Raw genomic sequence first — 15,770 nt, forward strand, 5'->3', positions numbered from 1 at the left:
CACAGACCCCTCTGAAATGAAAACCTCCCCCAAACCTCAGAGATCACTCCTTTTTATCCAAGGCAGTCCTGAGAAGGYTAATTAAGCTGCTGTAAGGGATGGAAGGGATAGCTCCTCCACGACCACTTAGCCAATGCAAGTCTGTCTGGGTCATGGGCTGGGATGCTCTGCACTGCTGGTCACATCTGGGACCCAGGGCAAGAATGGCCGAAGCATCCTCCCGAGCTGTTAGGACAATGGGCAAACCTGGAGAAAGCTCAAAGTCCCCATTCCTTCCCTATCCATTGCCACTCCCTGCTCTCTGCAAGGGTCAGATTCCCCTGAGCAAACCTCATGACAGGACTTCCAAAATCCTGAAGACATCCGTGAAAGCTTGTGAGCAGCTGCGGTTCAACTCAGTATGTACTTATTTGTAAGAAAGACTTCAAAGCCTTCGTGTGCCTTCTGGTCCATTTATTCTAGACATTTTGTGTGAAAAGCAGCTTGAACCTGTTTCCAGGGCAGAAATCATTATCCTGGACTGTATTTGCTCTGAGGAAGATGGTGAAGACAGCCTGATCCACCTCTTTAGAGAGCAAAAAAAAAAACCTTTTGCCTTTCTGTTGGGGCAGTGACACCCAGAAGGATGGCAGGGAAAGTGATGGGAGCAGCCTCGATGGTCAAATTTACCCCACAGCTATATGCCTGTCTGAAACCTCACATCTCTCCCCTGTGCCACCATGCTCCAGGGCGGAGACACTGCCCAGCAGAGGATTTACTAATAAAACACAAAAAACCTAGACAGGAGCAAAGCGAGCCCCTTCCTCGTGCCAAAAGCTCAAAACTAATGGAAAGCTGCACCCCAGCTCAGGATACTTTTGTACTTGTCAGCGTGGCTGGCCCCRCTCCCATGGCCAAGCTAATTAGAGCCACAGGTCGTGTTGCCCTGTCACTTGCTGGGAGCAGCTGGAGGCAGATTTCCTATTTTGGATCTGGCAGGAGAGGTTGAAGCCAAGACCATCCGGCTGCTGTGCTCCATTCCTCACCAGGCAGCTTGAGGGAAAGCATAGGAAGGGCAGCAGCAAGGACGAGCACCCAGGGATGCTCCCAGCACATGGGCAGCCCAGCAAGGGGGAAGTGTCAAATCCTGGGGTGTGAATTTAAGGCAAACAAGAGCTGAGGCTTTTGTCCCTTCCCTCCTCAAAGCATTTCACCCACAGCAGCCATGTCCAGGCATCACATAACCAAATCTTTGAAGGATGGTGAACCTGACATTTTCCTTCCCCTGTCATCCCATCAAGAAAGGGCAAAAGCAGTAAGTCCAGTGTCACTTGCCTCTTCAAGATCCCCAGGGGATCTTAAAACCAGTGACACCACAGCACTAACTTATTGTGGAGTGATCAGAACTGTTCCAGGTTGTACTGGTGTCTGCAGAGACAGACGAGCTCAGCCTTCTTCTACGGGCTCTCATAACACACTGAATTGTTTGGGTTTGTTGTTTGGGTTTTTCTCAATGGTACTTTATGAGTAGGATAAGTAAATATCTGGGAAGCGGTTAACCAGTTGTTAGCAACTTATCAATGCCTCTAGCTATCCTGAAGGATGTTTTCAGCCTTGTGACCAACACCTTCCCAACCTCCAGACAAAGCATTCCAGACACAGTGTTATCCAAGGACAAGAAGGACCTTGGTTTCTGAACTTCAAATAAAGCAAATAAGTACACATCAGACCATAAGCCAAGCTCAGATGAAGAACAAGTATTTTCCTTTATAGTTATGAAAGCATGGAACTAAGGTGTTCCAGCTATCCCTACCCCTGGTACTGCCTGGTCTTTAGAGCACTGAAGCAGTTAAAGCATTTGCTGGAGCACTGGATCCACAGCCAAAATGGAAGTGTCAAAAGCCAAGAGTGCACCAAGTGGTGAGGGGATCAGATGGTTTGCACGCCGTACTCAGGAAAAGCCCATGAACAAGGACCTGTTTGATAACCTCCTGAGCCAGCCCACCAGACAACTCACTGGATGCAGTGCCAAAGTGCTGGGGAGGAGGGGCATGATTGTGAGAAACCCCAGCCCACAGGAGCCCCTTCCCTGTGGCTGGAAAGGCAAGCAGGGGAACAGCTGCCTGTGCTCTGGGGGCTGCAGGGGCAGCTGTTCTGATGGTTCTGGTCTGGAAGCTGAGGGCAAGGACTGCTCCTCTCCTCCTGCTGCAGCCTGAAGCATCATGCCTGGTACCCTACAACTTCCCTGTTCCCCACAGCTTCTTTCTCCCATTCCCCATTGCCTTCAAATCCCATACACCAATATTCATTGTTTTTCCTCTCCCATAACACACAGACATCTGGAAAAATAACCTTTAAGAAACAGCTCCATCTTTGGGGCAGGGGAAAGGACACAGAAAGAAAGCAGGAGACTCCAAATCCCCGCTTTCCTACTTCCCCTTCTCACTCAGTACACACCCTATGATGGAAGTTTTCCTCCTTCGACAGTGTTTATTGCTTTCCCCATCCTGCAGCGCCGCAGCAAAGCCTGGCTGGCCTTTAAAAGCCTCCTGACAAATCCCAGGACCAATGCCCCGTGCCAGACACCAAAAAGTGGTTTGCAAAGGAACAAAAACAACAGAATTCTAGAAGCCAAGCCCAGAGAGGTTTCCATTCCCAAAAGCAGGAACATTGTGTGCATGTGTATATTGCATGCTAGAGGAGAAAAAGGAGGGACTATCAGTTGTATGAGAGAGGAAAAATGCGGGGGGGCAGGGATGGCAGGGAAGCAAAAAGAAATCCCAGCCTTCAGACTCCAGAGGTCTGGCTGGGAGAGGCAGCAACTGAAAGAAATGCTCTGCTGTTATTACTGCATGGAAATTACAGCTGCCAGAAGGAATCCAGGCCAATCTGTTGCTGAATATAACTTTAAAAAGACAGCCAATCTCAAATCACGAGCTCTTCACGGGTGTYGAAAAGTCAGTGCTGTGGTGGGACCCACAGTGCTTCCCCATCACCTTCTGAACAGCAAAGGCCAAGGACAAAGACAAAACAAAAAGGGGTGGAAGAGTGAAAGATGTTCAACAGGTAGGAGGGAAGGACTCTGCCTCACTTCCCAGTTCGAAGTGTTAACTAGGGAGATATCAGYTGTTAGGCCCCCAAAAGAAGAAGAGGTTTGAACCGGTTCCTGGAGAGAGTTTAATTTCTTATAAGCTCCCTTTTCTCTTTTTAGAAATTAGATCTACAAAGGAGAAATGCTGCAAATAGGGCTCAGGGTGTGAGGCAAGAGGGGAGAGACAGCAAGAGAGAAAACCTCACAGCCATTTACACCAGGAGCATATTCGTGACAGCCAGGGAGAAGGCTCAGGCATGCTGTTTCACAGGCAAGCAGGGAAATTCAAAAGAAACCCTTTCCAAAAAGTAATTTTAGCTACAGGTGAGAACAGGACATCGGATCAGACCATGTTCCCAGCTTGTGCTCCAAGCCAGCTCTTGCCTGGCAGCCAGCCCCTTCTGCAAGCTGCTCCCCCTTGTCTGTGAGGGATCATTKGAGAGCAGGGGAAAAACAGGGGGTTTCAGCTTCCAGCAAGCCAACATGCTGTCAAATTAACAAAAATCACGCTAAGCTTAACCATAGTGCACAGAGGCTCCACCTGCCCCTCCTGGAGAACATGAGTCACACGATCACCAAGCTTCACTTTCTACTGCCAGGCACTCTGTCGGCTACTTTCACATCCCTTTGGATAGGAAATAAGACATGCTTCCAAGAAGTCCCCCCTCTTCCCAAACGTGCTCTGGAGAAAATCCGCTACACTGCAACACGTCCTTTTTTGCATTTTTAGCTGACATGGTTTTGTCTCTGCATTCACAGAGCCAACATTTCTCGAAGGCTTTGGCTGGCACAGCAGGGGATACTTTGGAGAGTACAAGGGCACAGGGAGGTATTTTTATTGTGATCTCCTTGTTGCTCACCTGGAGCTTTCTGCCCTGCTTTTGGATACTCTGCAGCCCACCCTGGGGTACAACACCCAAGCAGCAATAGCAGCAGCCCCACACCTACTCACCGACGTAGAAGGTGTTGGGGGCCTGCTTGTCCCCCAGCTGCAGGTACAGRATATTCGTAGTCTGCGAGTCATGGCGAAGCCACAGGGCCACTCCCAGGATGATGCCTCCGGCCAGCTGGGAGAAAACAGAGGGAAGCAAGGGTTACTCACTGTTCCAGCCACATCGGACCCAGATTGGCAGTTTTCAGCCARGAGCAGAAGACTTGCTTTTCATCTTCCCACAAATGTACAAGAACATCTTTTCTAACCATCATCCCACCCTGCAATGCGCTTTGTGCCCTACAGATCATGAACCATATGATCTTCTCTGCTTTATGAGAAAACCCCTCATTCTGGGGATSTGCAAAGTCCTTTCCAGTTCTTACAGGTGATTTCTTTTCCAACAGCTATTTTATTATGCCATTAAATGGAAGGCTCCATCTTACCCAAGCAGAAGATGTGCCACAAAGGCTTTCAGGAGAGCTTTTCAACACAAGTTAGGATCAGCCCCAGTTACTCACTTTTCCCAGTGGGCTCTTATCACCCCATTTCGTTTCTCCRTAAGGCACAAAGTGGCAGAACTGTTCCCCACAAGTCTTGAATGCACACTACTTCCCATCCATGGTCAGGCTTCCAGTCAAACAGACCTGGTGCTCCTCTGGCACACAGGGCTTTCCTTCATGTCCTAACACAGGGATTGAAGTGGAGCAAGGCCTGGGYTCAGGCCAAGGCACCACCACCTCATTTTGGAGACCTCCAGGCTGAGACTGCTGCCTTTCCCACGCTGCCCAACAGCAGAAGAGCAGCACGCCCACAGCCACGTTCGCACACCGACACGCAGGACTGACGCCAGGACAAGGACAAAAACACTCCAAACGTGGGAGGAGATGTTCTGTGCATCGACTCAGCCACTGGGATATTTATGTACAAACAATTGGAAGYTTTATGACTGACTTCCTCGCTGTTTTCTCTTTCAGGCAGGGGCTGGGAACGGCAGCGGAAAATGGGAGCAGATATGTGGCACTACAGCAGGGAAGGTGTCACCAAGAGGAACTCAATCTAGAGCATTTCCAGCAGGACTTGCTGTSTCCTCTGTGACATCCCCCTTCTGTTTAAAAGCATAAGAGAGAAGGGAAAAATATAAACATCTGGAAAAAAAAACAAACCCTTAAGAATTCAGTATCACTGCTGTGAAATGCTAGAAGCACCCATTCGATGCCAAATTRATTTTGAGTGTCCTAAATCCTTGAAGCCATTCATCTTAAATWGGGGAAGATGACTATCAAAGACTACAGAAGTGGAAACATGCATTTTTCTAAAAGGKTTTGAATCGGGTAGCTACAGGCTCCATGAAGGTAACATTAAAAAAAAATAAAATTAAAAAGCAGTGGTTTTTTTCCAGAAAAGTGCAGTCTCCAGTTGTACAAGCACAACAGTGAACACAGGACTGCAACAAGAGGCTATCGGTGGCTTCCTCCTTGCTCATTTCTCTGAGTCCCAGTCACAAGATTTTTCCAGGAATGCCATCAAAGCTGGGGCAAACCCACACCATTTGTTCGAAACTCACAGGGCAAGCTGCTCTCAGGGCTTTGCCACTACCAGAGGGAGAAAACCCCCACTAGCTCCTGGAGAGGGAGGGAATCTTTGCCCTTACCCAGTTTGCCACCAAAGTAATCAACTTTTAACAGCTCTCCCACAGCAACCAGTACAACTTCCCTGCTGGCACAGTCCCTCATCCCTCCTGCACTGGGGCCAGCCTGAGGTTCTCCAAACACTGGCTATGGAGAAAAGTCAGGAAAGCTGGTCTGTGCTCAAGCCCAGCTCCAAAWAAGGCAGACTGTGGCTTTGCAGAAAGTTACCCAAATCCAGCCTGGCATGGCTCGTTCATTGTCAGAGGGTATAACAAAGTTTGTGTTTTTACTCTCAGATGAAAGAATATGCCCCCAAATTAATCCATGMCACTCCAAGTAAAGCTCTCTTTGTAACTGCTAGGACAGAAGAGGTCCTGAGGAAGGTTTGTATTTCTGTGCTGGCTAGAAGAGGTAAAGAAAATACGWTGCAGCCCTTTTTGTTTTGGTTTTCTCCCTGCAAGGACACATTGCTCTGCCCTGACATGCTGCCCTCCACGCTCAGCAGTGCCCATCCCAGCAATTCCTGCCACCCATGGCAAGGTTGGGGAGACACCAGCAGCTCCTTTCCAGACAAATCTGCCTTTAAGTGCCTCGCAGAACCAAAAGCAGGCAGCAAGGTATCCTCGAAATATTTTTTAATCATTTGGGAACATCAGCTAGAGGGATGGAACCTCTTCTAATGCATCAAACCCACCCCAACAGCGAGGTCTGCCTAAGACAGGCAGCTGAACCAACTCCAGATGTTCCCAGTTTCATCCTAAATGCGGCCTGGGAACATCACATATCCCTCCCTCACCGCCTGACTCCATTTGCATTTTTAGCAGAGCGTGGAGGACCTCTGAATGGAAGCTTTAATCCAAGAGCAGCTGGATTTCTTAAGAGAAAATGACATTCACTTACTAATGAAAACAGGGTTTAGGCTATGATGAGTAACTTTTTCCATGAAAACCATACATCCTCCCACCACCAAGAAGCCYGAAATGGAATTAAGGCTCTTTCTTCCCAAAGCAAAGAAAACAAGAGGGAGAAAACATTGTCAGCTTGCCACAGTAACTCTGCCTTCTGCTGTACCTTACTTGGGATAATCTCATTTTTAATAAAACAACTTGTTCCAGATAAAAGCTTGATATTTTCTTCCTCTTCCATCCTGCAACTGCTGTTTGCCAACCTGAGAGCCCAAAGAGCTCCATCCACTGATGGCAACATCATGCTTATCTCTAGGCTGCCCATCCTCATACATATCACTCTTATTTTCTACTGTAGATATCTGTAATCTCATGAAGGTTATTCCACTGATCTCTGTGTTCTCAGCTTGTCAGACAGCAATGCTGCAGAGGCTGAGACCATCACTCATCACAATACGCTACAAGTGCCCAACACAACTTTCCATTTAAACTTCGGGGACTGCTTTAACAAAAGCAATAATCTAAAAGCTGCAACGCCAGCAGTGTGTTGGACTTTGACCTGCTTCCCAAAAGCTGACCTGCCCAGCCTGCTGTTCTCCTGGCAGCACCATGGCACACCACTGGTGTTCCYCAGGATGGGGCTGGCCCCAGAGCTCACGCCCTGAGCAGCTTCTCGGCACAGCTGAGGTGGTGTTGCAGGCTGCAATGTTTCCTCTTTACTGCTATTTTCCAGCTCCCAGAGATTTATTGCTTCTTCCACAGACAGCTAGAGTTTTCCAGCTGGATCCTGCCTGCCCAAGGCTTGCTTTTTCAGGAATGCTGCTCCTGGTTGACACAGTGGAGGAAGGGCCCCATCGAATTCTGCCCAGGGGAGGGAAAAGGCAGGCCCCATACCCAGGAGGTGCCCCATGTGAGGAGCTATCACTGGATGAGGAACACCATGAAGGCAGGCATGAAATCCTGGTTTGCTGCCCAATCCACCATGCATGTAGTGAGGATCTTTCCTGGACTGARCTTCACCAGCTAACATGCTGTTTACCCTAAAATTTCCAGATCCAGCTGTGGGACAACGGAACAAACCCATCTTTCACAGCTTAGTCACTCCCCCTCTCCATAAGAAATTATTATGAATTAGGGGTGTGAGGAATGGCCCCCTTCCCCTTTAATGTGGTGGACCCCAGTTCTGAGCTGTCTCCACCTTAACCTGCTGTTCCCTGAAACTCACATATGCCAGGATGTGCATCACCTCCCCGGTCCCTTCCGCTGCCCCCAGCCCTTTTCCTCCTGTTCCCTTCCCTCCACCCGTCTCTGAAATAGGTTTCCTGGAAGGGAGGAGGAGAAGGAAGAATTCCTGGCTATAGGGCAGCTCGCSAGGCATGCCAAAGCAAAGCAGACAGACATCCTGTGGCTCAAGTCAGCGAAGGAGGGAAGTGGAGTTGCCAGCAGTTTCATGATGCTGTATTTTAGAAGTGCCACTTTCCACAGCCATGGCTGGCCCTGCTTCCAGGCCGTGCTTCCCAACCTGTGGGAGCCACRGGCCAGGAGAGGCTCTCGCCCTGCTGCAAAAATGCTGCTGGCAGAGCTCACGCCACGATGCCTGGGAAATACCACAGTTACTTACAAGAAGCAGGATGCTGCCAAGAAGGCTTAATGAGTTTTAGCTGGTTTATGATTAAGGCAGATGACTGGAGATTTTTAAYAGGTTTTCATGCTGTAGAGGTTTGCAGTTTCTCTGGGAAGCAGATCCTTTTGTGAGGGCAGCAGCCAGACCCCACCCGAGAAGCCCAGCCAGGGCTCCCCAGGGCACCTCTCACACAACCTGCAAAGCAGCTGAGATGGAATAACAAAGAATCCTCCTCCTTTCAGGTGTGGGGAACCAGGATGCAGAAAAACAAAGCAACTCACCAAGATTGAAGTATCTTTCCATTCAAGAAGCTCCTGATCTGGCAGGAACAAACTCTAACTAGGGGTTGAATGCTTTGCTCCCAGGTCATTTATGGGTCTCCAGGTGAAGCAGCAGGTATCATACTCTCCAATATGMACAGTGAAACATCATTGTGTTGCTGCACTCAGCACAAGTGGGGAAAAAGCGAGGAGACAGAGACTCATAACTTGATGGAAAGAAATCACCTTTGGAAGTCCTTGCAAGATCCACACTAGCACCTTACAGGTTCTGCACTACCAGACTGAGAAGGGCAAGAGGGGGGCACGGAGCCTTCCCACAGCCTGCACCCCTCCTCTGGGAAAACAAAAAATGAATTTATTTTCTACTCCAACAGCAGCACCTCATGGAACTACTGAAAGGCATGGGGTGTAGCAAATGGCTGACACCTGAATGGCGGCCCAGGACCCTGGGAACTTGGGCTCAATGCTGCCACCATCTCCATGTTACAATGTCAAGTCTCCACACAAAAAAGTCACTTGAAATTCTAAGGTGAGAAGCTCTAGAGATCACCACTATGCTGCTTGTTGAGGCAGACTGTGGGACACCCTGGAGCGCCTTGGAAAGGTGTAAACAGGGGAAGTGACTTCAATCAGACACACAGCTGTACACTGACAGCTGCACAACGCAAAGGCTTATCTTGGCACAGGCAGGAGCGGCAGACAGGACTCTGAGAGAGCACAGGCGAGGTCCTTCTGCTGCCTTCCACAGCCACCAAAGGACAGGGTGAAAGTCTGCAGGCAAGGCCTGCTCAGGAATTGCAGAAAAGGCATTTGGGAAGAGCACCGTGCCCTGCAGGCAGAACAGCCTGCAGCCCATGCTCCGCTCCCAGCAGCACACCTTCCAGCAGCRGCTATTAATAGAGCTGCCAGCCAGAGCGAAATTCTCCACTGGTGCCTATAGTTACCAGCCCCACAACACTGCAGAGCTTTTCAAAACAAGCTCCAGAGGAACACTCCCAGACAAGCTGCATGCCAGAGGCCAAATAAAGCTTGATGGATGGGAGGAGAAAGGGAATCCGGCACCAAAATCCAGGAGTGGGGTCCTACAACAGGGAGCATCGTGCTCGCAGAGAAGTAGCACTTTCCAAGGTTTAACTGCTCTCAGCAGAGAGGAAAACAATTTGAGATATCACTTTAAAATTAATTTAGCCCCATATGTAAGCTACGTTTAACTACAATGGTAATACAACTGCTTTTCTTTCTTAACAGTACAGTGAAAGGCACTTCCACAGCGCAGGATCAAAGCTTTTCTCAATGTTAATGCTCTTGCAGAAGATAAGCATTATGGTGGCTGACAGGAGAATATCCTCAGGAAAACAGAGCAATCCCCTTTCCAGCCGGCAGCGCTCCCTCCTTTCGCTGCAGCCCAGCCCACTAAATGAAATCGGGTACCCCCACAGGGCAGGACACCCATCTCTTCAAAAAACCTTCTGCACACAGAGACATCGGGAGAGGTTCTGTAGATGATGGTACACTGTGTTCACTTGACAGAGAGCCCTAAAACACATCCCAGAGAGCYATCAGCAAGAAAACTTGAGTCTAGGTACTGAGCCTGCTAAGGAAACCTCTCCCCCACCCTTCAAAGACAGGTATTAAGTAGCTGCAGAGTCAAGCACACATGGAAATACACTTGCCCAATCGTCCCGGGATAACAAACTCGAAACCTGTGGAAGATGGTGCTGGGCCAGCATCAGGTCCTTGCTGCTTGCAACCCTCTCTGCAATTCCCAGGGAAACCTGACCCAGCCAGGCACTACCACCAGTAGCACTGCAGCAGTGCTCAGCCTAAGCCTGCACCCAGAACAAGATGCAAACTACTCTGTTAGTTCAGAGTTATTTCAAACCCGTGTTTCAGAGCTACAGAAACCAAGAGATGTTCCATTCTTCATTTAACCCCATAAGCAGTAGTACACAGCCACCTCCTCGCCACAATGGGAGGGTGATGTGGCACTCAGCAAAAGTGCTACCATGGGACAACCAGAGAGCTGTCACCTCCACACACTGTCACCTCAAGTGTCTCTGTGCAGGCTTTGTGGGCTCCAAGAACAGTTAACAGACCTTCCTGTGTTGCACAAGAAAACACACAGCTCCTTGTCCCTTTCAATCACCCCTGTCGAGACAGACTCTCACTTCCACCTTCCCTCTGCTCCTCCCTCCCTTTGCACCCAGACTGTACTACATCCCCTCAACACATGGAAGAGTTACACAGTGCCTGGAAAACGGCATTAGGAGCAAGCTCATCCTTTTAATTAGACACCTCTCTGGTAGGGCAGCCAGTGGTGCTCACAACCTGGAAGGCTGCCATGAGCTGTATTAGCTAATAAGCTTGAGCAATCCTTCTCCAAGCAAGTCAATTCCTCCTTGGTTATGTTTAATTATATTTTAAAATAGCTCACTGGCTTCCTTTGGCCTCCCCAGGGACTCTTTGCAGCGGTGGTCAGTTCAGCCCCATGCACTGAGCTCWGCTATYGSAATTGGATCATTCAGGAGAGCAGTYGAAGTCCAGCCATCTTCTAGGGATGGGATGGAGAAGCAGCTCCACGGGCCACATGTCCAGCCCACCCTGCTCAGAGCTGCCYATCACTCCAGCCCAACTGCCCAGTAACAGCTACAGCTACTGCTCCTTCTCACAGGCTCACCACCAGTCACCCCAAGGTTTCAGGACAACGGGACAGCACAGAAAAGCYTTTGTCTTTCCAGTCCTGTGTTTTGCTACCAGGTGAAGCCCCCAGGTGTTGRCCATGGCCTTCCTCAACTGCTCCAGTAGATGGATGCCACTGTGAAACACGTGGGAACCCCCTCTCCTGGGACAGGCACCTGTTTGTACATGTGGTCCATGCAGACCAAGCACAATCTTGCATCTTTTCAAAAATGCGTGCAAAAACGAAAAACGATCCCAAAAAATCAAATCAAACTGAAACATCTCAGGTACAATGAACGAGGAGCTAGCAGCAGGGTCACCCGTTCCCTTTGCTTTTTCACCACAGCAGCTTTGTGAAATTCCCCCTGTGCTGCCAGGGGAAGCCAGGGGGAAGAAGCCAGAGGGGTGTCAGTTTATTTACACTCCAGCAGGATAGCAGGGCTACATAAAAAAAGTTATCAGACTAACTAAGGCTGAGAATTGCTTCCTTTCTTTCTCTTGGGCACCAGAACAAGCTCCTGTGCAGCACAACATGGTGCCTGCCAAACTTTGGGCTCTGCCTCTGGCTCGTTCTCATCAATAGAACCCAACATCAGCTGTACACAAGGCAAATCATAAGCAAATAAGCACGAGGAGCCCATCAGCCCTTGCATATTAACCAGCTGGCAGGACTAAARGGCTGCAGGTGCCCTGTCTCACACCTCTCTGTGGTTAGAGATGATGTCCCGAAACAGCCAGCTCAGCACCACATTCTGTCTTTAAACATGGTATCCCTCCCCACCTGGGCCTTCAAGGTGGGCGGCTAACCGGCCTTTGTGGTAAACCTAAAAATTCCCCTCAACTACTAGTTTAAACAAACAACACAAAAGGGTTTGAAAGCCCCGAGGTCTGGTATTCAACCACCATTCAGCTGGCCAGCCTCACAGAAAGCATTGTTAATTCGAATGAAGTCCAGGCCCCCAATCTGCACAGGAGATGGTGTGAGGGGACCGACCACTGGCAAGTTCAGCACTGGAAGATGTTTTGGGGAGCCAGTGGGTCCCAGCTCACATGTACCCCTCCTTGGAGGAACTGAAGCATCTACCCCCAGCACTCGCAGGCAGCACCCTCCAAAGGGGCAGGGCAAAGCACCAGAAGTCATAACGGGGAAATTATAGACTGGCTATTCCTCTTGGAAGCCAAATGCCCATTTATAAAAGACCAGCTCTTTTGCAAGGCTTTGAGGTGAGCAACTGATCCTGCTGAGGAGTGGCGGCTGTGCAGAGTCCATAGCATCCTTCCTGCCACCCAGGAGACCCTTCCTCCCTCACATGCACAGCCGGCAGCTTCTTCGACAATAAAGGCAGGAAATCGGTACCAGAAGGGAAGAAAAAACCCTGAGATAAGCATAACTGGGAAGGAGCAACACTTCACAGACAACCCTACTYGCCTGCATCCTGCCATTTTAAGAGTGAAAGAAAAGGTTAAAAAAAACAACCCAGAACTGTCCCACATTCACGCAGCTGGCAACACATCAGGTATCAATTAACACCGTTGTCGTCAGAGCTTATCATCTCCCCTTTGCTCCACCTTATACCCAGAAACAAGGCAAGAGGCCTGAAATGAGCACTCATTTGGAAAAGTCCCACATCTCCCAGAGATAGGGACCTCCCGAAAGAGGAGTCAGCAGGCAGAGTCTCCACCCAGGCAGTACAACTCCAGATGCCAAGGCAGGGCTTGTTCTGGAAGGCATCGGTCCCCTTCCCACCGCTCCAGCCCAACTTGCGACATTTGCAGCTGTAAGCAAGCAYTGAGGAAAAAAACCCCAAATCCTCGACAACAGAGGGGGGTGTCAGACAAGGGAAAAAGGGTATGGGACAAGGGGCATTCAAGAAGTGCCTCGCCTGGCAGGGTGGGGCTGGACTCACTTCCAAGACAGAAAAGAATTCCGTGGAATGGAAACCTGCCGATTTAAAACACGAAACCAGCAGCCTGCTCGGGGATATCTCGTTGCCCCCGGGCGCAGGAGCAGGGAGAGAGCGTCTCTTGCCAGCCAACCTCGCACTGCCGGAGGCTGTTTCTAACCGGGACAAACCTGGTTTGCAGGGAAACCGGGATACGCCGCTTTTTACTAAATTAGCCGCATGTCTGGATGGATTATTTCACAAGAAAGTTTCTCAGGAAAGGCAGCCTCCTCTCCAGCCTGGACAGAATTTGCATCCTAAAATAACTTGCAGGGCGGCGGGGGCAGCGTCCCCGTTGCGGGGCCAGGGCGGCCGGGTCCCGGCTGTGCCCCAGCYGCGGGGCGGGGGGCGCAGCAGCCCCGAATCGCCCGTGTTTGCCCAACGCCCCCTCCTCTGCGGCGGGCGCCAGGGCCGGCGCCTCCTCTCCCTCCCTCCTTCCCTCCCTCCTCCTGGCAGCATCTCTGCATCCCTCCCAGCCTGGGAGCGCCGCTTTCCCCAGCGCAGACCCACAGCAAGAGGGACTGCGGGAGCACCCCCCGGCTCTGCCCCCCGCCCTTCCGCTCCGAAAGGCGCCTAGAAACATCTGCAGCAGCTGGACGCAAGCATCTTAAAGGTCTTCTCCAACCTCAAACCGTCCTACGATTCTACCTCCCCCTCTACGTACCTATTTAAAAACAGACATAAATAGACATGCATGTACAATTACATACATATGCACGCGTTAAAATAAAAGAGCAAAGGATAACCAGCCCCTCCGCCCGCGGAAAACAACAACAACCACCCCCCACCCCCCCAGAAAAAAAAAAATATAAATAAGAAAAAAAGAAGCAGCCCCTAAGGCACATCCCAGACAGCAAGCCTCAATGCTGGGGGGCAAGAAGGAGGCTAAACCCAGGCACAGGCGGACGAGCCATATTGCACTCCCCCTTATTTAAAAACTGGGGGCCTCAGCGCCCCCTCCCCGCCACCCYTATGCTCACCCAGAAGATGAAGTTGAAGACGAAAAGGAGGTATTTGATGCACTTGGTGCAGCCTTCCACTCCCATGGCGACGGCTCTCCCAAATCTCTGCTGCCTGCCTGGGTTGGGGCGGTGGCGGCGGCGCACAAAACCCGCCCCGCTGCCGCCCCCCGCGCCCCGCCCCGGAAACGCCTCTCGGACACGCCCCGGACACGCCCCGGACACGCCCCTGGACACGCCCCACCGCCCCCGGCACGGGGGATTGACACATGCAGCTCCGTTACCTTCCCGAAACTGGAGGCTGCCTGTTCTTTTCCTTTTTTTTTTTCCTTTTCTTTTCCCTTTTCTTTTTTTTTTTCGTTTTTCTTACCCAGTTTTCCTTTTTTCTTTCTCTTTTGAATTTTCTCTTTCCTGCCTTTCCCCCCTTATTTCATTTTTACTCTTCTCCTTTTTTCCTTTTCTTCCTCTTCTGTTTTCTTTTTTCCCTCCCTTTTTCTTTTTTCCCTTCTTTCTTTTATGCTCACCCATTTTTTTCCTCATCTCTTTCCGCCTCCCCCATTTTTCCTTCTTGCTTTTTTTTTATATGTGTTCTTATTTGTTTTTCTTTGGTTTCCTTGCCCTTCAGGGGCACAGCAAAGGTTCCTACGCACAAGTGGCAGCCACGGGGGCAGGTGTTGGGGTTGTAGGAACACCATCTCCCAAACCTGACCACCATCCCTTAAAACTCACTGCCACCTTCTAAACATCACCAGGCAGCCTGGGATGCAGGGAGAAGCCGCTGTGAATAGGTGCAGGGTGCAAGAGATGAGAGTGCATTGATGAGGGAATCCCACTCCCTCAAAAAAAAAGAGCAAAGGATTTTTGCATTAAAACTCTCAGTCTGAAATTCAGAGAAGCGTTTCCTCATTTCCCCTTCCAATTTTATCTCTAAATMTGCTCCGCTGAATAATTCTTGTCTGAGCTTGTGGCTTCAGTACTGCAAGCAATTGCATCCAGTTCAGTAGAACCACCCTGGATGTTTTCCCTTGGTTACTGGGTAATAAGAGCATCAGGAGGGCTTCAGGGCTCTTTGCCCACCAAAGAGATTTGGGTCACAGATATCAACTGGCTTGGGAATTTTAGTTAACCCCCTCCCCTCCCAAAGCTGCGCAGTAGAAGCACGATGAAATTTCCCAAGCTTTTGGCTGAAACCCACTTTGGCCCACTTGCTCATTCCTAGAAATATAAATTGTTCTCACCCCATGTCATGCTTCCAGGAAGCTCATTCACTTCTCCAGGGGCTSGGTAGTAAGACACACAACCAGAGCACAAGAGGATGCCTGGAAAAGGCATCAGTGAGCTGCTCCAGCCAAGGTCGGCACCTCTCCATGCTAAATATGAAACCTGGCACCCACCAGCAGCGTCGTGCATGGACACCTGCCCTCYTCCTGCCTGGGCACTTCCCTGCAGTGAAGGATTTCAGGGAGCAGCTTCTGAGCCAAGTATTTTCACACTAACARAGTCTTCCCAGCCATGCATCCTGTAGTCAGCAATGAGCTGTTAGTGAACACACATTTCCCACACTCATATGTTGAAAACAAATCAACTTCCTCAAAAATCAACCCATTGCCCTCAGGGATGAGTTGGTCCAGGGCCTTTTCATGTTGATGGAGACTGTCCTTTCCCCTCAGTGACAGCCCATGCACTGCATGGTGGCAGGGACCWGGAATGAATAGATGATGGCCCCATTCCCTAATTACTTATGCTG

The 15,770-nt window shown here is 50.1% G+C and overlaps 1 protein-coding gene across 1 annotated transcript in view; it reads right to left on the bottom strand.

The window, feature by feature from the left end:
* Positions 1 to 14,193, bottom strand: part of CD81 (CD81 molecule) — a 31,377-nt gene extending 17,184 nt beyond the window's left edge. The window contains exons 1-2 of the mRNA XM_057372151.1: positions 14,045 to 14,193; positions 4,023 to 4,137 (exon numbers count right to left, since the gene is read on the bottom strand). Coding sequence (XP_057228134.1) covers positions 4,023 to 4,137; positions 14,045 to 14,110 — 181 coding nt within the window. The 5' untranslated portion in view covers positions 14,111 to 14,193. The remainder of the gene's footprint in view (positions 1 to 4,022; positions 4,138 to 14,044) is intronic.
* Between the last annotated feature and the right edge of the window lie 1,577 nt (positions 14,194 to 15,770).

This window comes from Malurus melanocephalus, unplaced genomic scaffold, assembly GCF_030028575.1.
Source record: "Malurus melanocephalus ecotype Western Australia unplaced genomic scaffold, MMel_1.1 scaffold_165, whole genome shotgun sequence".
Taxonomy (NCBI): Eukaryota; Metazoa; Chordata; class Aves; order Passeriformes; family Maluridae; genus Malurus; species Malurus melanocephalus.